Source organism: Mustelus asterias, chromosome 16, assembly GCF_964213995.1.
Source record: "Mustelus asterias chromosome 16, sMusAst1.hap1.1, whole genome shotgun sequence".
NCBI classification, from domain to species: Eukaryota; Metazoa; Chordata; class Chondrichthyes; order Carcharhiniformes; family Triakidae; genus Mustelus; species Mustelus asterias.
Window position 1 is genome coordinate 69165203 of NC_135816.1, and position 23612 is coordinate 69188814.

The 23612-nt window shown below is 44.0% G+C and overlaps 1 protein-coding gene across 1 annotated transcript in view; it reads right to left on the minus strand.

Moving 5' to 3' along the window:
• Positions 1–23612, minus strand: part of LOC144505521 (uncharacterized) — an 88968-nt gene that overhangs the window by 24091 nt on the left and 41265 nt on the right. Inside the window, exons 6-11 of the mRNA XM_078231645.1 lie at positions 18333–18423; positions 15462–15563; positions 9958–10048; positions 8676–8870; positions 7685–7826; positions 2933–3020 (exon numbers count right to left, since the gene is read on the minus strand). Of these exons, the coding sequence (XP_078087771.1) occupies positions 2933–3020; positions 7685–7826; positions 8676–8870; positions 9958–10048; positions 15462–15563; positions 18333–18423 (709 nt within the window). The remainder of the gene's footprint in view (positions 1–2932; positions 3021–7684; positions 7827–8675; positions 8871–9957; positions 10049–15461; positions 15564–18332; positions 18424–23612) is intronic.

Genomic DNA, 23612 nt, shown 5'->3' on the forward strand with positions numbered 1-23612 from the left:
CAGACTGCAGTTAGTGTGTGCATGTATATATACTTGTGTGCAGCTGCATGCACAGCATCAGTAAAAGCGAGATCCTTCTAAAAAACAAATTGTTTGTGCAAAATATAACTCTTGAGGAGAGGACTCATCACTTTGGGTTCCTTTTTCTGATTCCCAACGAGTGATCTCTGATGGAATTAGGGTTCACAATCCTCCAGGATTGGTCTGCAGTCTCCAGGAATTGAAGATCTCCAGGACACTGCTGTGTGCAACCCTGGAGAAAAATCATCACAGAACATAGAACATTACAGCGCAGTACAAGCCCTTCGGCCCTCGATGTTGCGCCGACCAGTGGTACCAATCTAAAGCCCCTCTAATCTACACTATTCCAATATCATCCATATGTTTATCCAATAACCACTTGAACACTCTCAACGTTGACGAGTCCACCACTGCTGCAGGCAGGGCATTCCACGCCCTTACCACTCTCTGAGTAAAGAACCTACCTCTAACATCTGTCCTATATCTCTCACCCCTCAATTTAAAGCTACGTCCCCTCGTGCTAGCCAACACCATCCGAGGAAAAAGGCTCTCACTATCCACCCTATTTAATCCTCTGATCATCTTGTATGCCTCTATTAAGTCACCTCTTAACCTTCTTCTCTCTAACGAAAACAATCAGGACATTAAAATAGATCATTTTTCTTTTGTTTTGTTTAAATATTTCTCTTTTCCAGACGTAAAAAAATTGGAAATGGATGGGAAAATGTTGTTTGATTGACAGTCAGGCATCAGATTGGGTAATGAATCCTCTTGCTTTACAATTGGCGTAGGAAGGCATAGGAAGTACAGCACAAGGATGGATGTGTTGGCCGACAAATGGCCGGAGCATGGGGGTCAAGTCATGTGATGAAACCTCCAGGAATACACTTAATCACAGTTGACAACCATAGCTGGAATGTCAAGAGAACAGTCGTCTACAACTGTGAAGGACCCCATGGTCAAATTGCCTGGCAAGACCTTTAACCTTGAGGGATCCAGCTCTTTCAAGGGAGGAGGGTAAGAAGTAACATGGCAATGGTGGTGAGATATTGAGAACTGACATTCTCCATTTCCCCTTCATTTGAGGTTGGGAAGGTAGTTTCACTTTTGGTGTCATTGTATGTCTAATCATATGAAAAAACCCGAACCTTTGCAGCACTATGGGATAAAATAATACTGATAAGAGATCAGAATAATAAAATGCTTGCTCTGTCCTGGTTCCACCTACTGTACTTTACCTATGGCCTGATTTTAACTCTGTGTAAATGAATGGGTGAAAATCAGGCTCTAAATGGTCTCTGCTCTGATCACAATTAACACAACCTCTCCATGGGTAAATAAAGTTAATCATTCATGTGGTATCACCTCAGCAGCATTAACCATTGACAGTAGCTGTGGAGAAGTACCAATTGCTTGCTCTCTTGGCTAAGAAAGCCAGGGAGTAGGGTAGGAGGAAGAAAGATCAACAGCAAATAAAAGGTTCCTCAGTGAGTCATTGCACAACAGTATGGGGAAGGAACTTTCCCTCTTAATACCAAAACACAGCAGTAACAACTCACACTTCAACATCATTAAACATCCCAATGTCTTCACAGGAGTCTTATCAAACAAAACTTGACGTGGAGCCACATAAGAAACTATTGAGGTAGGTGACTGGGGTAGGTGACTGAAAGCTTGATCAACCAGGAGCAGGTTTTAAGGAGCATCTTAAAGAAACAGAGAGAGAGGCGGAAAAGCTTGGGGAGGGAGCCCCAGGGCGAATGACACAGACAGCAGAAGGCGATTTATAGATGGCACAAGATATATTGCAGATGAAGTCAAATCTGGGGGGGAATTGCTAATAATGAGCAAAATTGTGGCAAAATACAAAATACATTGATAATTGGAAAATGAACGTCCAAAGATGTGGGGGTTAGGTTGATTGGTCATCCTAAATTGACCCTAATTTCAGGGGGATTAGCAAGGTGAATGTGTGGAGTTATGGGAATAGGGCCTGGGTGGGATGTGGTCGGTACAGACTTCATGGGCCGAATGGCCTCCTTCTGTACTGTAGGGATTCTATGAATTTCACTAGAGATAAATGTGAAGTGGTGCATTTTGGTAGCAGAATATGGAGGCCACATACTCCTTGCAAAATAAGTGTCCAAATGTGGACACAGAAGATCCTCAGGATACAGATACACAAATCACTAAAAGCAGCAACGGTTAACGTGGCCACAAAGAAGCAAAGGTTCATTTCTAGATAGGATTTAATTGCAAATCAGAGACGTTATGTTAATCTTGAAAAGGACCTCGGTTAGACCATACTTGGATTATTGTGAATAGTTCTGATCACCTAAATGTGAAAATATATCGAGCCACTGATTAACATGTAAACAAAGATTTACAAGGAAGCTACAAAAAACTAAGAGGCTATATGAAGCAGGAAAAAATGAACGGAAGCTGTCTTTTATCTCGAATGAAAAGACTGAGGGGAGACCGACGACAGGTTTTAGATTATTTAAGGACCTAGTGGGAAGCGGCTTTCATGGGCTGAATAAGACCAGGATCATAATCTCACTTTGCAGTGCATGTTATGGGTAGTGACATCGGATTCCATTCACAACATTACAAAGCGGCATTACGATAAAACAGTAACTTGCCCGCTTCCATTCCAGGACCTCTGGCATCCAACTGTAGGAGCTTCACTGATGCGATGAAATCAGCTAACTTACCCTGGGCAGGGACTGAACCTGGAACCTTACTTTCTACACAGCTCAGTTACTCTGTAGGTGAGCTGGCTCAGTCACCAGCTAGAGCAGAAACCAATGCCTTTGGTCAGCTGCTCAGAATTATGAATAGTGGATTGTTGGCTTTCGGGCACGTGCGATGTTGCTTCTGACCTGGTCAGGCTCTCACTCATTTCTCTTACCTGAAACCCGATCATTTACTGAACCATTCTCCTCTTCGCCTGCAGTGTACTGTCTGTTAACAGTCTGCTTCATCAAGATTTTAAATCTCTAGAATAAAAGACCAAAAGTCCAAAAGTAAGTTGTTCTTCCAGTTGGATGAGGTGACTTTCATTTGTTGCTCAGGCTCTAGTGAAATGCAATCGACTTCCACCTTTTCTTATATCGCCAACGTCACAATCAAAGTGTATAGCTGCCCAAAGAGTTTTGCAGCCCTTTCTCTGACAGGCCTTCCTTCCTTGGCATATCTCCATTGGGAATCTGGGATTGGTTACCCTTACACAGAATCGGGATGCTCTATCCTTGCTCCCCTCCAATGTCCTATCTATCACAAGATGAATGCCTTGTTCTTGAATGGTGAGTTTAAAGGGGCGGCATGGTGGCACAATGGTTAATACTGCTGCCTCACAGTGCCAGAGTTCGATTCCGTAGGTCACGGTCAGTGCGGAGTCTGTAAGTTCTCCCCGTGTCCGCATGGGCTTCCTCCGGGTGCTCCAGTTTCCTCCCACAGTCTGAAAGACGTGCTGGTTAGGTGCATTGGGCCACGCTAAATTCTCTCTCAGTGTACCCGAACAGGAGCCAGAGTGTGGCAACTAGGGGATTTTCACAGTGACTTCATTGCAGTGTTAATGTAAGCACACTTGTAACACTAATAAATAAACTCAAAAGATGGTGCTGCAGGAGGAAGCAGCATATCAGCAGAAGCTTAAACCATGAGCAAGTGTCATAGAGTTATACAGTACAGAAGAGGTCCTTTGGCCCATCGAGTCAGCACTGACAAAACTACACTAATTCTACACTAATTATGGCCCAAGTGCAGGAAAGTGCACTTGGGCCATAGCCTTGAATGTTATGACATTTCAATGGCTCATCCACATACCTTTTAAAGGTTGTTAGGTTTCCCACTTTTACTACCCTCCCAGGCAGTGCATTCCAGATTCCTGCCGCCTTCTGGGTGAAAACATTTTCATCAAATCCCATCTAAACCTCCTGCCCCTCACCCTAAAATATGAAAAATGAAAGGGAACAGCTGCTTCCTATCCACCCTGACCATACTACTCATAATCTTAAACATTTCAATCAAGTCATCCCCTCAGCCTTCTCTGCTCTAAAGAAAACAAGCCAAGCTTCATAGCTCAATTGCTCCATCCCAGGCACTTCTTAGTGAATCTCCTCTGGCACCCTCTCTAATGCAATCACATCCTTCCTATAGTGAGGTGACCAGTACTGCACACAGTACTCCAGTTGTGGCTTAACCAAAGTTTTGTACAGCTCCAACATAATCTCCCTGCTCTTATAATCTATGGCATGACTGACAAAGGAAAGTGTCATGTTTGCCTTCTGTGACACTCCTGTGCCTTTAAGATATATATTTTTAAGCATGTTCTCTGCAGTTATAAGCAGGCACCGAGCTGCCTGGTTAGATGTCCTTTCACTGCTGCTTAAATGAGTTTTTGTTTATTTCTAATCTGGGCCTAATGCACTCTCTTGGAGTTTACAACCTTTTTGGAATTGTTGGGAGGGAAGAATAATTGACAGGTCAGGTGGGACAGTTCTGTTTCCTCACGAGAGTTCTTTTACTGGTTGCTGGCTAGTTAGAAGGTGTTTAGTCTCCAGGCTGGATGCAATGTTTTCTCTTTCTCCCTGGTATTAGAAATTCTGCTGGCTAGTTGGAAACATTCTTTCTTACTTTCCTGGTGTGAAACTTTTGCTGTTGGTAGTTTGCTAGCTAGAGGCAAGCTGTGGCAGTGTCTCAACCTCGAGGGCTGGGAGTTCCAGAGGTGCTGGAGAAGCCCAGAGCTTCAATTCTCCATCCAAAGGACTATTCCACAGCAGCTGCTGCAGAGCTGAAAAATCATGTGAGCATAATTTTCTGTGCTAAACCGAACCCGAATGTTGTGCTAGAGCAGTACATCGAGCTGTTAAAGTTTACACAATATCATGGTTGTTTTTTTTCTTGTTTGTAATTGGTAAAAGTTATTGCTAATTTTTTTTCTATGTGTTAACTGTGTTCTTAAATAAACTTTGTTTGATAAAAGCTCCCTCGTGGGTCATTTGCATCATACCTGGAATGAGACATCTTACGCTTACCCGTGCCAAATTCAAAGTGTAAAACTTATGGTTAGGCTGACTTCATAAAATATGTTGGAGTTTTTGACCTTGGATTATAACACTTCTTAACTACCCTATTAATCTGTCCTGCTGCCTTCAGGGATCTGTGGACAAACACCTGGAGATCCCTCTGTTCCTCTGGGCTTCCTAGTGTCCTCCATTCATTGAGTACTCCCTTGTCTTATTACTCACCATCTTGCACTTCTCAGGATTAAATTCTATTTGCCCACTGATCTGTCCATCTGACCAACCCATTTATATTTTCCTGCAACCTAAGACCTTCTTCCTCACGATTAACCACTTTGCCAATCTTTGTGTCATCTGCGAACTTACTTATCATCCCCCTCCCTCCCTCTCCCCCCCCCCCCCCATTCTCATCTATATTGCTTGTACATATCATGAGCAATAAGGGATTTAGCACTGATCCCTATGGTAAGTCACTGAACACCAGCCTCACGTCACACAATCGACCTTCTACCACCACCCTTTATCTTCTACCACTCAGTCAATTTTGAATCCAACTTGCCAAGTTACCCTGGATCCCATGTGCATTTACTTCTTTATCAATCTACCATGTGGGACCTTGTCAAAGGCTTTGCTGAAATCCATCTAAACTACAATGACACTAGCCTTACCTACACATCCAATCACTGCCTTGAAAAATGTAATCAAATTTGTTAGGCATGACCTCTCCTCTCACAAAGCCATGCTGACTATCCCTGATCAAACCTTGCCTCTCCAAGTGGAGATTAATTATCTCTGTCAGAATTTTCTCCAATCGTTTTCTGACCACTGACGTGATACTCATTGGTCTGTAATTCTCTTGTTTACCTCTACCACCCTTCTTGAAAAGTGGAACCACATTAGCTGCCCTCTAATCCTCTGGCACCTCCCCAGTGGCTGGAGTGAAATTAAAAATTTAGGTCAGAGTCCCTGTAATTTCCTCCCTTGCCTCCCACAGCAGCCTTGTGTACAACTCATCCAGATCTGAGGACTTATTCACTTTTAAGCCTACCAACACCTCCAATATCTCTCCACTCCCTGTGTCAAAGACTCAGGATTGGGTTCTCACGGTGGCACAGTGGTTAGCACTGCTGCCTCACAGCGCCAGGGACCTGGGTTCAATCCCCAGCTTGGGTCACTGTCTGTGTGGAGTTTGCACATTCTCCCCGTATCTGTGTGGGTTTGCTCTGGTTTCCACCCACAGTCCGAAAAATGTGTATTGGCCATGCTAAATTCTCCTTCAGTGTATATGAATAGGCACCGGAGTGTGGTGACCAGGGGATTTTCACTGTAACATTATAGCAATGTTAATGTAAGCCTACTTGTGACACTAATAAATAAACCTTAAACTTAAATTCAGATCGGGGAAGTTCAGGGATTCATCGAGAGATTTGATGTCAGGATCAGGGGCTTCAGAAGTGAAGGCTTCAGGGTGCCTGTGTCTCTGGGCTGGGAGTGGCAGTGATCAGGATGATGTTTGTTGCAAGCAATTTGCTTCTTTTGCTGTCTACAGTGTTTAAAGGTGGTTTCCCAGAGTATGTGGTGTTAGTGTTGGCTGCCTCAGAGTAAACTAAAATCACAGCAGGGAACTGAAGCATGTATGAAGCTTTTATACCCAAATGCAATGGTTCTAATGTTTGCCTTGGACTTGTGCTAGGAACATATTTTGTTTATCTTTAATTAATATGGTGCACAAGTTTCCTAACCGCCATTTTGGATCCTGGGGAGACCGTACAGCACCTGCAAAAATGGTTGCTCTGCAACCTAATTCAAGATTGATTATTTGCTAAACACCAGATCCTCAATATTAACCCCGGGCAAGAGATGAGTGTTGGGGCAGACTGGGTGAGTGGCAGGCCCACCCTGATGCATACACCTGAGGATCTGGCCAATAATTATCTCTCAATCAACATCATTAAAACAAAAATCTGACCATCAGCACTGATTGTGAAATTTTCTTGCTCTGATTCCCTATATTCTAACACTCAAAAAAGTCTTTCATTAGCTGTGCTATGAGGCATCCTGAGGTCATGCACACGACTTGGCAAATCTGTTCTTTCCCTTTCTGTTGTTGTCCCCTCTCTCCATAATGTATGCAATAGCCACTTAAGTTCTTCCTGTTCTTACTGCCTGGAATCCCTTCGCTCCTAATCGTCATTTCTGCTCGAAGGACATTTACCAAAGCATCTGTTGATCTGGTGAGCCTTCCACGCTGCAGACCGTGGACCTCATTGCTGCACTCGTTCACTGCTCCCTGACAGAAAACATGAGCTCCCATTAATCACTGGCAACATTTTAATTGCTGAAGCCTTGATAATTCTCTCCCTTTCACTGGTAGGAAATCAAAAGACAGTGGTTCCACTGCAATGAACGTCCCGATTGTGTAACAAAACCCATCTTAGGAACTTTGAGTGCGATGTGACAGAGGCAGGCAGTCGTACCTTAACAATAACCCTCCAATCAGAATTTTAAAAAACCCACCCCAAAATCCTAACTGGTCAGTACATTTTCAGGATAGGAGACCAAACATCAGAACTCAAGTCATGATTGTACCAACTGTCTGTTAAAATGTAGTAGCCCATCTCTGTGCGCTCCCTCACCCTTATCCTATCTTGCTCTTGGGCTCTCTTTGAGGGCATCATCTTGAGGATGCTAGAAAGCGAGTCATCAAAGCCCCAGAGGTAAATATTTCCGTTATCAGCAGCAAGCACCAACAGATCCAGTTCTTCCACAAACACGGACCTGTAATCAATAAATTCTCAGTGAGATAGCTGTCAATCCCCTGACATGCCAAAGCATTTCCCACCCAATTAAGTCCTTTAGAAAGATAGTCACTGTTGTAACACGAGAAACGAGGCAGCCAAACTTGCACAGCAACATCCCACAAACAGTAATGAAACAAGTCACCAAAAAGTCTGTTTTAGTGATTGATTGATACACATTGGCCAGGATACCAGGGAGAAGATCCATTGCTATTTTAAATAGTAAAATGGGATCTTTTTTAAAATTCTTTCATGGCATGTGGGCATCGCTGGCTGGGCCAGCATGTATTGCCCATTCCTAAGTGTCCTTGAACGGAATGGCTTGCTAGACCATTTCAGAGGGCAGTTAAGAGGTCAACCACATTACTGTCTGGAGTCCCATGTAGGCCAGACTAGGTAAGGATGGGAGATCTCCTTCCGTAAAGGACATACATTAGTGAAACAGATGGGATTTTATGACAATCGACAATGTTTTCATGGTCATCATTTTCAGATTTTTATTGAATTCAGATTTCACCATCTGCCATCATGGGATTCGAACCCGGGTCCCAAGGGCATTACCCTGGGACTCTGGGTTACTACTCAATACCACGACACCACCACCTCCATCTTTTACAATTAATTGGTCAGATGGGAACTCGGTTTAACATCTCATTTAGTCAATGGCACTTCCAACAATGTAGCACTCCCTGAATACTGTGCTGAATGTCACTCTACATACACAAGCCTTTAGACTGAAACTTGAACTCACAAACTTCAGATTCAAAGGTAAGAGTTCTAAAGAGTGAGCCCAAGCTGACACTCATGGAGAGTACAGAATACCTTTTACCTGGTAAAGCTTGGTGGTTGGATGGTTTTATTGGATGCTACGACTCCAGATGATTCCTTTTCTCCACTTTGGGCAACATGTAGAAGACGATGGGCTGAACGGCCTTTGCAGCGACTGGCATTCCATGCCACTCTGAGAGCGCTGTGCCTGTCCACTCCTTTGGGTTGTGTTTCAAACATGTTGAATGCTTCATGGCTGAAAGGGCGGTGAGGGGAGCGGGTGGAAATAAAATAACACAGCACTTGGTTAGTCAAGTCAATGTGGATCGAAATTAATAAGTAAGTGGTCAGTGAAGAGGAATTTCAGAATTAACCTGTAGCGTACAAGCTTAGAAAAAATAATAAACTATGTAGGGAACAACTTAACACCAAAAGGCTTTGAGAATCGGTGGTTTGGTGTCAAGGATAGTTCCATGCACTTACATACCTATAATTTCCAACAAAAGGCTCAGACATTATGCTAGAATGGTGGCCCAGTGAAAATTAACCCGTGTGCCATATCCAATCACGATCCAGCAATTAGTACTGGAAATGTAGGCACCAGGGACAGAATCATTGGAATTATGAGATGATAAAGGTTAAAGTTCACCCAGTTCACCTGATAGTCACATGGTGGCACAGTGGTTAGCACCGCTGCCCCACAGCGCCAGGGACCCGGATTCGATTTCAGCCTTGGGTCACTGTCTGTGTGGAGTTTGCACATTCTCACCGTGTCTGCATGGGTTTCCTCCAAGTGCTCCAGTTTTTTCCCACACTCCAAAGATGTGCAGGTTAGGTCGATCGGCCATCCAAAAATTGCTCCTTAGTGTCAGGGGGATTAGCAGGGTAAATACATGGGGTTACAGGGATAGGGCCTGGATGGGATTGTGGTCAGTGCAGGCTTGATGGGCTGAATGGCTTCCTTCTGCACTGTAGGGATTCTATGATTCTACAATACAATGAAAATGGAGTTGCTGGCTAAGTATGGCAATCAATCCCTATCAAGTACTTATCACAGACCCTGATCTAAAGTGAAGAAAATCATAGTTCCAAAGTCATGTTCCTGCCAAACATGCTCCATTCAAATTACTCACAGACTAGAATATTAGTGGATATAGTTTGAGAGAAATTGATCAAACTTAACTCTCAGCTGTGATGTCCTCCTCCATCATCAGATGGCCTCACCGTCTAGGCATTGGGTTGAATGATGCCTGTTGGGTAAAGTGTTTGAGGGAATACCCCAGTAAACACCTTCAGAAGGGGTAATTGGTGCTTAAAAAGTGTGTTTCAGCATGAACTCTGACCTGTACAGGAAGTAAGATGACTGTTGTCTTTCCCATTTTAGAATCGTCCCATCACGGTGTCCACCGAAAAGGAGTATCGGCTCCTTCTGGGCTACGGAGGAAAGGGCACACGGTCTGATTAAGACAATAATTTTAGTCATTTGAATTCACTTAAACGAGCAGTTCACACCTCAGTGGATAAATGTCTCACTCAATGTGGTACTGAGCCAGCATCCCAGGAAATGCAGAGTGAGTTGGCCTCTACTGGCAATGAGGGTGTTACGACAAACAACAACTTATTTTTATATAGTGCATTTAGTGTAAGAAAATGTCCCAAGGCAAAATGCGACATGAGGGCTAGATTTTCCGTCCCTTCCTGCCGGTGAGATCTTCCCACTGAAATTCCCCCCCCACCGTGGTGGGTTTCTCGGCAGTAGGGCCAGTAAGCCATGCAAATTGCCATTGACTTCGACGGGACCAGAGGATCCTGCCGGTGACCCACAGCTTGCCAGCTCTGCAGCAGGAAAAACTGTCACATTGGGGGGGCCAGAACATTCTGGCCTGAATCTCATAAGGAATTAATAGGTCAGAAAACCAGAAGTCTTATCAAAGATTGGTTTAATGAGAATTGGTTTAACGTATTAAAGGGAGAAATTGAAGTAGAGAGGTGGAGAGGATTAGGAAGATATTCCAGACCTTGGGGTTTAGGTAACTGAAAACATGGCCACTAATGGGCCAAATGACCAAACATGTGAAAGTACAAAAGACAGAATTAGAAGAACACAGATATCTCATTGGGTTATGGGGCTGGAGGAGATTACAGAGATTGGGAAGGATTTGAAAACAAGGAGAAGAATTTTTAAATCGAGACATTGCTTGACCATGAACCAATGAGCTAGAACAAGGGTAAGGGAAATAGACTTGGTGAAAGTTAAAATGAGTGTTGCAGTGCTTTGGATGATCTTAACTTTTACAGGGGTTAGAACTTTGGAGACCAGCCAGAAGTGCAAGCAAATTTTCATTTTTTGCAACTGTCATTGTAGTGGGAATTTCACAGTAACTTCATTGCAGTGTTAATGTAAGCCTTACTTGGGATTAATAAATAAACTTTACTTTAGTGTGTTAAAAATTGCATTGTGTATTTTTTGCACCTGAGACTATCACACACATATACCAGCACAGGGAGTCTAGAAGAAGAATAAAGTAATTCATGCTTTAACAGCATTTGTACCAGTTCTGGCTCTTACTGAATTTTGCTGAATTTTACTGTTTCTTTCCAATGAAAACTTCACAATGGTGATGAGGATGGTGAGAGATAGGAAACATTGCTTTCGGTGTGAAATGTTTGGAAGTTATTTGTCTGTTTTCTGCAGACAGCAGTTTAAGTTGGAGATTTAGGAGGGAATATATTGGTGCTGTAGCCTGTTGTTAGACGCAGGGAGGCACTCCAGCTCGGTATCAGCAAGAAAAAGCCTTGCACAGTGTATATACAAACTGATCTTGACAACATAACCATTCATAGAAAATTAGAATAATTGTGGATCATTACAGAGTTTTTTCTGAAAGGAATGTGATTCTGGATCCTTGATCATGCAAAATCATTGCACTGCTGATCAAGATGTCATTGTCTATGCCCAAGCTATCACATTTTGTGTGTACTCACTGCCAGCAATAGTATTCCATGTTGGCAAACATGGCTGCAATGCCTTGAATATGAGATGGCAGGCTTTGCAATCACAAAAGGAAAGACAAACAAAAAAATGTCTTACTTCTCAGCACGGAGGTGAAGAATTGGAAGATACTTTTAAGACATTTACACATCGGCAAATGCTTATGACTCAGCCAAAACTGCCCTAACAAATCTATTTTAAACCCAAGAAAAATAGAGTATATGAAACAGTTTACTTCAGACACACTAAGCAAGAAGCAAATGACACAATTGACCAATATTGCCCACGATTGAGGCAACTAGCACCCAAATGTAAGTCCAGTGATATTGAACATGTTGAACTGAAAATCAAAACACAAACCATCAAAGGTTGCTGCTCATCAACTATGTCAAAAAGAACTCAAGAAAAAGAGAAAGCTGTCAGATCTGTTGGAGTTAGCAAGATCACTATTTCTTCCAGAGTTCAGAGCTGTTGATGATGAAGTTGCCAACAGTAACTATAGCACTCCATTCCTGTGGAGACTGTTCATGTGCAAGGAAAGCAATAACCACTGTCTCACAAACAGAGCTGCGACTTGCCCAAGGAAGGCAGTGGACAGAATATCCTTCTGCTGGCAAACAGTGTAAAGCCTATGGAAAACTCAACCATTTTCCTCGTATTTGTCACTCATCAGTGAACACAATGATGATGGGGGTGCAACCTATGTACACCCCAATAAAAGGATGAGAACTCTTTTAAAATCTTGTACTCTGTTCCTAAAGTTACAAAGCCAAAACTCCGAATGGACTGGGCAGACCCAAATCCATTCCTTGGTTCCTCCAAAAACTAAATTCAAAATCCAATTGAATCCAATTCATGGTCCCCAAAAGAGAGAAAAACAAGATCCAAACTGACAAGATAAGGCATTGCACCCTATCTTGGGCATGATTTGATGCTTGATTTTAGCCAAAAGGCAGAAGCAATAAAAGGGTGAGAGAATATAGCTAAAGTAGAGGTGGATAACCCTAAATCTACTTCTGAGCACCCTTTCAGAATCTTACAGCTCAGGGGATCTTTGGGCCTGTACTTTCATGCTAGCTTTTTCCAAGAGCTACCCAATTAGTCCCACTCCACTGTTTTTCCTCTGCAGACCTGCAGTTCTTTTCCTGTCCAATTATATACCAAATACCCTTTTAGCAGTTACTATTAGGAACAGAAAGATTTACATTCTGTTCAAACCAGAAAATTAATCTTGTTTCCACTACACTTTCAGCAATCGCATTCCAGATGATAACACCTCTCAGTATAAGAAAGGCCAATTCTCCTCATCTCCCTCCACAGTGTTTCTGCAATGTTCTTAAATCCGTGTCACTGACCTTCCGACGAATAAAAATAGTTTCTTACTCTTTATGCTTTCAAAACACCTCATCATTTTGAATTGCTCTATGTAATCTCACCGTAACATTTTCTGCTCTCTGGCAAACAATTACTTAAAGCCTTCATCACTAAATGGTAAATCTCTTCTGCACTCTTTCAAATTAAGGCCTTGAAATCTTGCTGATGTATGGTGGTGTGCAAAATTAGACACAGTGCTCCATTAGAGGCCTATGGCCATTAATTTATGAATGTTTGGGTAGGTTTCTTGCTGTTGCACTCTCAGTATATATTTATAAAATGAAGTATCCCATACTGCTCTGCGGTACAGTCTGACTATGGCTTCCAGGATGGCAGTGATATATTGCCTGCTCAATAACTACGCTTTACAAAATAGCCTGATCATTGAGGCCTTGGACGAGGGAACTTCCACAAAGCAGTGAGCAGCAGCAATTTGAATTAAAACACTTTAGACATACGTTTTCTCCTGTGACTAAGTCATGTGGCAGGGGTGGGATGAGTTGCGTTTCCTGCCCCAGAGGCCGCTGGGAATTTGCTATCTGTAACGACCTGACCTCATTAAGTATGCACTGGGTTTTGTGACACTTCACACAGTGGGACAATCATGGCCTGCTATCATATAATTTTTAAAAGGCATGTGGACACTACTGACTCACCCTCGAAGAAAGAAGGTGGACCACACAAAGAAAGAAGATGGGTCTCCAGGAACATTCTGAAGCTGAAAGGTGGACCTCCTCAAAGACACTGAAGCTGGAAGATCCACCTGATAGATGCTCCCCACCAGCCCCCAACAATGCCAACCTACTGCCCTGATCTTGTAGGCTTCATGGCCACTAGAGGCCTCAATCCCAAACTCTGGAGGCAATCCCACGCCTTCTTCAGGTAAGTGCCGAAATGTACATGACATGTTGGTCTGGATGTGATCCGCACCGTGTGTTTTCCTGCTGGCATCACGGATGATTGAAGGGGGGGGGGATGGGGGATGGAACAGGTAATGCTGATTGGGCTTTCATCTGTATCCCATTAGCTGGAAGCAAATCAGCTTCATGTTGGAATTGTGATCCACCATGGCAAACGGGAGCCAAAGACCCACCATCAATTTTCACCGGTGTGAAACCAACTTTTAGAATTTCCACCGTATTGTCTCACCACCAGCACCCAACTCCTGCACCTCTGCCCTCCATTAAACCCACCCTGAGGAGGGAGGAGGGTGTGCAGGCTTGATAAAATTCTGCCCTTTGTCAGCTGCAAAAGACTCTTATGCTCGTTTGGTATGGGGGTCTTGTCTCAAACACGGAGCACTGCAGCTGGACAAGGACATATGGACATGAGAGCAAGGTGCTAAATTGAAATGGGAAGCGACAGGAAGGTTGCATCACCACGTCTGTGCTTAGTCTTCCCAATGTAGAAGAGACGACACTGGGAACAACGAGTACAGAAGTCTAGGTGGTTGTGATAATAATGCATCTCTAAATGATTGATGCCTGATAACAGGATGCTTTTATGAAGAAGAAAAGAGCATTAAAGACCAGCAAGTTTGTTTGCATGTTACATTCCAGCTTTTTTAACATATCTCTTAACCCCTTCCCCATACACCCTATTACAGAGAAAGTGTTTCTTTTTAACAACCTTAGAATGTCCTAAAGGATTTTACTGATATTGAGATAGTTTTGGAAGTGTAGTTTTTGTATCATGTTTAAAATGAGCAGCCAATTTATGTACAGCCCAAACCCTTCAAATCACAATGCAGCGAAGACTAGAGGCTATTTCTTTTTGGTTGAGAGGTAAATATAATACAATGGGTTATTTTAGATCCATCTGAGAAAGCAGACAGGACTTTGATTTAATGTATCATCTGACAGATGACATCTCTGACAGTGCAGCCTTCCTTCAGTGCTGCATTGGAATGTCAGCCTGGATTAGATGCTAAAGTCCACAAAGTGAGCTTGAACCCTCAACTTTCAACTCATATTGCCCATACCGCAGAAACTGATCCTTCATCCATTATTCTCTGGGAGGTCCTTTTCTAAACATGGACTTTAAGGGGCGGCACAGTGGTTAGCACTGCTGCCTCACAGCGCCAGGGACTTAGGTTCAATTTCAGCCTCGGGTCACTGTCTGTGTGGATTCCAGCCTTGGGTGACTTGTGGAGTTTGCACTTTCTCCCTGCGTCTCTATGGGTTTCCTCCGGGTGCTCCGGTTTCCTCCCACAGTCCAAAGATGTGCAGGTTAAGTTGATTGTCCATGTTAAATTGATCCTTAGTGTCAGGGGGATTAGCAGCGTATGTACCTGGTGTTACGGGAATAGGGCCTGTGTCGGATTGTTGTCAGTGCAGGCTAGATGGGCTGAATGGCCTCGTTCTGCACTGTAGGGATTCTGTGGTAGTGTGAATCTCGTCCGTGAACAAAGTGGGTCAGCCTCGCTGCTACTGACAAACTGGAGCACTGCTAGAGTCTCTGCTCCTGATGTACTTTACTCACTGTAAGTCAGGCACTCCACGGGCTGCCTGCTTCGTAACACTGTGATACAGCCCATCTTGTTGTACTTCCACACCGTCACATCTCTATGCTGCCTGCTGGAGCCTGCCATGGAAAGATGTGCAAAGATTAGAAAGTCATTGCCCAGTTTCCTTCATACTCTTCTCCCCACCTCAGTGGGTTGACTCATTCCAGGGTGGGGGGGATAGTTTCAGGAGGAGCAGGGGTCAAAGGCAGCCCACTAGTACATCACCGAAGCAGAACTCTTCGGATGTGTTGCCAGTCAGTTCTGCAGGCAAATGGATTGCAGGCCTGTGCCAGATCATGTCCTCCGCGGATAGTCATATCAGCCCACTTTCTGGCAAAGGCCTCTCACAAAGACTGGGAGGAGGAAGCCTACTTCATTTTACATCACCCAAATCCTGATGCACTGAGGCCAAAAGTAGCACCACATTGTCACCAATCAGTGAGTGAACTTGGGGCTTTTGTGATCTATATCAATCTGTAACTCCTGGATAAAGAATATACCAACCAAGACAGTGAAGCTGAAAGTCAAATTACTTTAATTTTTCTTTTAGAAGTACTCATTTTTTAATGAAGATCATCTTTTGTTTCTGGGCTCGCTTGAATCAGTGGCAGCAACACTTTTATTTCTGGTGTCTAATTTTCAGTTTCCCATTTTAGAACCATAGAATCATAGAATCCCTACAGTGCAGAAGAAGGCCATTTGGCCCATTGAGTCTGCACCGACAACAATCCTACACAGGCCCTATCCCCTTAACCCCACATATTTACACTACTAGTCCCCCCGACACTAAGGAGCAATATAGCATGGCCATTCAAACTAAGTAAGAAGTTTAACAACACCAGGTTAAAGTCCAACAGGTTTATTTGGTAGCAAAAGCCACACAAGCTTTTGGAGCTCCAAGCCCCTTCTTCAGGTGAGCCCATACATCTTTAGAGTGTGGGAGGAAACCAGAGCATCCGAAGAAAACCCATGCAGACATGGGGAGAACCTGCAAGCTCCACACAGACAGTTACCCAAGGCTGGATCCCTGTCGCTGTGAGGCAACAGTGCTACTCATTCTGCCACCGTGCTGCACATTATCCATGCTGACAAGAATCAAGGGAGTGCGTCATTGTTGGAGGTCCTGCCTGAGGCCCTGGACTGAATAATACAGGGGCATGGGGGTGTGTGGGGGAGGGCCCCCGCCACCCAAGCCAGAAGAAAAGGCAATTTGGATCTGGCCCACTCCATGCGGCCCACCCCTCAGCTCGAACACACTGCAGGTGGGTTTAACTAGGCCTGAGTGGGACATCTGCCCCTCACGAGGGGAGGAAGTCACTCCCCCGGGGGCTGTTGGCCAATCCGATTGGCTATCAACTCTGTCAGTCTTACAGCACTAAGAGTGCATTAATGGTTACAGCGGGACTGCAAGAAGAGGAGGAAGAATGATCCCTGAAGCTAATTAAATCCAGGATCTTCGGCAGGTCAGGGAGGGTGAGGTGAGGGGATGGTGAGGGATTAGGTTTAAGACTGCAGGGAGTTAAGAAGAGATAAAGTTTTAAGTTTATTAGTGTCACAACTCGGCTTACATTAACACTGCAATTAAGTTCCTGTGAAAATCCTCTAGTCGCCACACTCTGGCACCTGAAGGTCCACCTGCTTATCCACAAAGAGCAGCCCCGGAAGATTGAACGCCACTTCTTTCCTGCCCTTTGATGGGTGAAGTTTAAAATAGTGTTGCCTGCTCCTGTCTGACTACCCGTGCCAAACGTTTTATGGCATGGATTGTGTATTATCAAGGTCAATTGGCTTGAGAACAAGCCTTCAATTGACATTTGATTACCTATTTAAATTGGCAGCCCACCCACCCTCCCTAAAGTTAAGGGAGTGAGTTTGAAGGGAGTGAGTTTGAGGGTGGGTGAGAAGGAACGAGGATAGTGGTCACCTGCCCTATTTTGCATGCCAGAATTTGTTGGAGAGATAATGAGGTTTCAAAAATCAACATGGAAACATTTCCCTTCAGACCCCGATGAGCAAGAGTTGTCGCATGAGCCACACTAAGTGCAGTCTCCTAGCCACAGGACCCTACCCTCCCCATTCCCTCTAGCAAGGCTCTCCTAAAATCCCATCATTGTGATTTGTATCCTGCAGAGCCTTTCTTTGGTGTTGACTCGCAGTCTTTGGGCACTGGAGTTTTCACTACTGCCTGCCGCCCAGCTATTACTTTCCTGCCTTGAATAAAAATCCACCGCGGAGCTGAAATCTGGATCTGTGAATGGATTTACTTGCATCCCGATCCCAGCCCGGAAAATTCTGGGAGTTAAGCCAGCCTTCAGCGTCAGCATCAAGAACCTCGGGTAGAGACAGAATCATAGAATCCCTACAGTTCAGAAGGGGGCCATTCAGGCCATTGAACCTGCACCGGCAACATTCCCACGCAGACCACATCCCCGTAACCCCATGTATTTGCCCTGCTAATTATCCTGACACTAAGGAGCAATTTAGCATGGCCAATCAACCTAACCTGTACATCTTTGGAATGTGGGAGGAAACCAGAACACCCAAAAGAAACCCACGCAGACATGGAGAGAAAGTGCAAACTTCACAGAGACAGTCACCCAAGGCTGGAATTGAACCCGGGTCCCTGGCGCTGTGAGGCAGCAGTGCTAACCACTGTGCCACCGTGCCGTCCTCAAAAGGGAGATATTTTAAAGGGAGATATTTTACCCAATTATACTGAATAAAAGATTCTCTTGAGAATCAATCTCCTTGAAAACCAGTCACCCTGAAGAACCAGGAAGTGTTTATTGAGTTTGAAACATGGCAGGCAACATCATTGAAGAAATTTTGATGATGTCAGTCCTTACCTATCACGTGGTTGGTTTCTGGGATACACAGCAGTTGATGCAATGGTTGTCCAGTCTGGTGAGTTTGGAAAGTTTCGACAGACTCCGAAACCTGGAAAAGAAACGCACGATAAATAATCAGGGATCGAGCTACAGAGGAGTCGGGTGTATTCAAGCAATATAATCTGGCTGTTGTAATACAGAAAGCCACTTTGTGAAGGAAACGCTGGAGTAGTGGTGGGTAACCTGCGGTCCCAGGGACTACATGCTGCCCACCAGGGTACTGATTGTGGCCCATGAGGCATTTTGTTGACCATTGCTCACGTGCAGGGTTGCCAGATTCTGTTGGTTTTCGATCACGTAGATTTTGTTCCTAGCAGCACGGGTGAAGTGATACACACACAAAGCAAGGGTATGTGAAGTGAGGTGCATGCTGATTGGACACAACACTGACTGTGAGAGCCATTCTGTGTCCGATCAAAGCGTTAATCTTTTTGTTTTTAACATTCAAAGTTGGTGATGGGTATATTAATATGTGAATGATTTAGCATTTTCTACAACAGAATATTAAACTTTTGCTGCCTGATTTCAAACTTGCGGCCCACTGAGATGAAGGAGGACCACTCAGACGGCCCACTCACTAGCCTAGTTTGCCCATCACTGCACTAGATTCAATCTTTGTTCAGTATGACATTTATACACAGAGTGAAACCTGACAAGCTACATTTCGTCATAGTTCTGTGGAAGTTAAAAAGTTCAGATTGAAGTTTCATAGTTTGGAAGTTAAATTGTGCGGAAGTTAAAAGTGTTCAAATTTAAAAAATCATGCTTTCTCTGTGCAGTAGTGGAAAATGTTTATCAGCTTACTGACCTTCAAAAGAAGTCAGTCTCTGCTATTTCTTCACAGGCCCCATAACTTTTTTCTTTTTCGGCCTTCACCAGAGGGTGAACAAGACCAGATTTTTCCACAACTAATACCAAAGGCAAGATATGAGGATATGCTATCTAAATGAAGGATTATCAGAAGTCAATTTTTTATCGAATGAGAAAGGGCGCAAGGCTGGGATTTAATTGTATTTCAATGAAAGATGTGAAAAATCTCTTGTTCCTGATTTGCTGTAATTGACTATAACTGCTGAGCTGTTTCTCTGTAACCTCAGAACTTAAGTAATTAAAGACCTTGCATTGGATACATGGTGCCCAGCGCTGTTTGTGTAAGGAATCGACTGAGTGCCTTTGGATTGCTATTACTCAAGAGAACGCTAACAGTGTTTGGAGGCTCCACTGAGATTCCAACCCCTGGAGTGTCTACACGTGAAGGAAGCATGGTGCTTCGCTGACCAAGGGCTCGGAGACCATGGCTGCCTGAATTTTGGGCATTGAGCCAACTTGACCAGGGGAATGCACATGCTGTCCTGTGTGGACATTACCAGGGTAAGCAGGTAGAGGCGAAGGTTTAAGTCCCTTGAGGGTACAGCTAAGGATTGGGGGTTGGACCCCCCTGTATAGGAATTTTTTTTTCAGGGTTCGAGTCCCTGGAAAACCACGGTCCTGATTTGATTGATTACCTAATTCCAAATTGATTCGGATCTTTTTTGCTGTTATACCCTTTTCTGCCACAGGATGGCACTGAGTCAGATGATCTCGCGCTGCTCGAATCATAAGTGTTTTAACCCTTTGTTGGCCTTTTTCATTACTCTTGAGGGTTTGTGTGTTGGTTTTTGTCCGTGTGTGTGTAACCATGTCTCATGCCGGCCAGCAGGATAGAACAGATCCCCTCTTTGATCATGGGAAATTCATTAAGGAAGGCAGGTGAGCCTCCTTTCAACGGAACACCTTGTGCATACATGTATGTGCACTATGGGCAAGAAAGTGTGAACCACATTCCGAAATGAGTCAAGGAAAGGAAAGGTAAGAGAGACGTAGGGTGGTCTGCATATTTCCAGTGACGAATGGAGATGCAGAAGTGGTTGGATGAGTCCAGGAAAAGGGGTATAGAGAATGCTAGAAGGTCTGAGGAACTAAGGAATAGTAAGGGAAATGTTACAGCCAAGATCTTGGCTGCGCAGCGTCCTCACAAACAAACAAAAAAAATCACTTCCTGCTGAACAGGATGATGAGGAGGAAGATTGGTCGCCCCCGTATCCTCCTCCACCGGACTCATAGTCGAGTGAAGCTGAGGCTACACAAAACCCCCACCTCCATATGGGTCGACCCTCCCTGCCGATGTTCCTGACAATACTATCAGCGGGGATGCCCCCACCCCTTCACAGCTGTGGGCCCCTCAGGATTCATAGCAGCTGCATCCCCAGGAGGGATTCCTGTGGAGGAACAGAGAGATCTTGGGGTCCATATCCACAGATCTCTAAAGGTTGCCAGTCAAGTGGATAGAGCTGTGAAGAAGGCCTATAGTGTGTTGGCTTTTATTAACAGGGGGTTGGAGTTTAAGAGCCGTGGGGTTATGCTGCAACTGTACAGGACCTTGGTGAGACCACATTTGGAATATTGTCTGCAGTTCTGGTCACCTCACTATAAGAAGGATGTGGAAGCGCTGGAAAGAGTGCAGAGGAGATTTACCAGGATGCTGCCTGGTTTGGAGGGTAGGTCTTATGAGGAAAGGTTGAGGGAGCTAGGGCTATTCTCTCTGGAGCGGAGGAGGCTGAGGGGAGACTTAATAGAGGTTTATAAAATGATGAAGGGGATAGATAGAATGAACGTTCAAAGACTATTTCCTCGGGTGGATGGAGCTATTACAAGGGGGCATAACTATAGGGTTCGTAGTGGGAGACATAGGAAGGATATCAGAGGTAGGTTCTTTACGCAGAGAGTGGTTGGGGTGTGGAATGGACTGCCTGCAGTGATAGTGGAGTCAGACACTTTAGGAACATTTAAGCGGTTATTGGATAGGCACATGGAGCACACCAGGATGATAGGGAGTGGGATAGCTTGATCTTGGTTTCAGATAAAGCTCGGCACAACATCGTGGGCCGAAGGACCTGTTCTATGCTGTACTGTTCTATGTTCTAACCCCCATCTCACCCCGAACCAGATCCCAAGCACCCACTGCACCGGTGTGACAATTGCCCCTCCGTGCCTTTCCCAGACCCAGGGAACACCCTTAGTTCCTTTAGTTTCTTTTTTTCTAGGCTGTATTTTAATAGTCCGGACTCTAAATGTACATTGGCATAAGATACATAGCACGGTACAGGAACCTGATAAGGAGGTATTATGTAGAGAAGTTTCGCTTGCTGTTCATGAATTGTTTGGGTATTTCTCAAAACGCTGAAATGTCAGCGCTTGTAAATATTCTTGTACCGGGGTTGCGTCCTGATCTGAAGAAAATGTTTGCAATGACTTGTGTTGGGTGGGAGAGAAGACAGGACCTACCCAAGTTTGTTGGAGCCCTCAAGCACTGTGAAGGCCAGCTCCAATACCAGAAGCCAAAATCGAGAAGTAAAGTTACAGTTAATGAATTACACGCCGGCCAGTTGGGGGTAGAGGTGGAGGACGCAGGCTGGGGATAAGGCAATCAGCTGGCCGAGGCAGCGACACAAGTGCCTGTTTCACCTGCGGTCCCCAGGGACACTGGTCCCAGGACTGTATCCAGAGACCTTCAGCCATACCATCCCCGCCTCCCCCACCGCCTGCACCCCCAACAACTCCCTATACCATGCACTGGCATTTAATTTGGCCATCAATGTCAATATGTGACTGCTGCTTTAAAATATTGTCGACTTTACTTGTATAATTTGCTATGTAATGTTATTCCTGTGATAGGATTTTTTTGCTATTTGCTTGTTTTGATTTTCTTGGCCTTGCTGTGTCGTTATCAGTCCCCAGTATTGTTTTGGAATGTAATTTCCATTTGCTCGCTGCCAACGAAGTCTGTCTTTATTTTTGCAACAGTAACTCTGGTAGTTACTGTTTATGAAAATTGTAATTTAATACAGCTGGTAATTTACTTTGCTGATTACTTTAATTCTTGCATTTGATGTATGTAATTTTATCTTTTTTCATGCGTGAACAAATATTTATAACTGCTGTTACAGAGAACACCATGCTTTAATGGTTACAGTAACAAGCAATCTGCAGTCATTTGGGGGTGGGGTTGGTCAGTAAATTGGCGATTCAGATCCCCATGGGAATCATAACTGTATCCAAATCTTAAACATCAAACATAAATACAAAAATAAATAATCAGAGTAATAAATTAGCTTTAAAAGTATAAAATCAATTAAATGGAAGACATCAAAAATCAGAGAATGAAAGAAATATCTGGTGTCCATAAATAATAAATACAGTGAAATAACACGAGGAACTCCAGACAAATGTAATAACATGGGTAAGCACAAATATTTCGGACAGTCATTTTTTTTCCTTTTGATGCTCAATGTTGAAAGATTGGGAGCAATTTGACTTTTGCCATTTGCCTAAAATGAGTGATTTTGGATTTGCTGCTCATTTTACATCCCTCTCAGAAAGCCAGGAGCGAGGTGTAACTGGTGAACTGTGATCACCCATTTTATACAATCACCATAAATTAATTTCATTGAATCTTGGGATTTATTCAGGTACTTGCTGCTGTTGAAATTATAGATAGTGCCAAATTGTGTCACATAGCAAGTAGACTGAGTTATATCTTTTTAAGTGTTAAAATAAGCTACTGCCATTAGTATACAAAGGGGTAACCCTAATAGACAACCTTCTTGAGATCATCCAAGATCCACAACAAGTTGTATGGTGTTAATTGGAACTAACTTCAGTTGCCATAATGCTTATTAGTTTGTGTCAAAAGTTCAGAGTGCTACTGCTACAAAGATTCTATCAAATACAGACATAGGTATATGCATGGATCCCCAGCTGTGCTGAAATCAGCCGTCCCCTCAGCCCCTGACAATGTCCTCTGGGACTCTTTTTTTCCCAGCGGAATGAGGATTACTCGAGAGGAGAGAGGGGGAGAGAGAGCAGCCAAAGGCTGGCACTGGATTGAACAAAGAACAAAGAGAATTACAGCACAGGAACAGGCCCTTCAGCCCTCCAAGTCTGCACCGACCATGCTGCCTGACTTAACTAAAACCCCCTATGCTTCCGGGGACCATATCACTCTATTCCCATCTCATTCATGTACTTGTCAAGATGCCCCTTAAAAGTCACTACCATATCCGCTTCCACTACCTTCCCCGGCAATGAGTTCCAGGCACCCACCACTCTCTGTGTAAAAAATCTGCCTCGTCCATCTCTTTTAAAACTTGTCCCTTGCACCTTAAACCTATGCCCTCTAGTAATTGACTCTTCCACCCT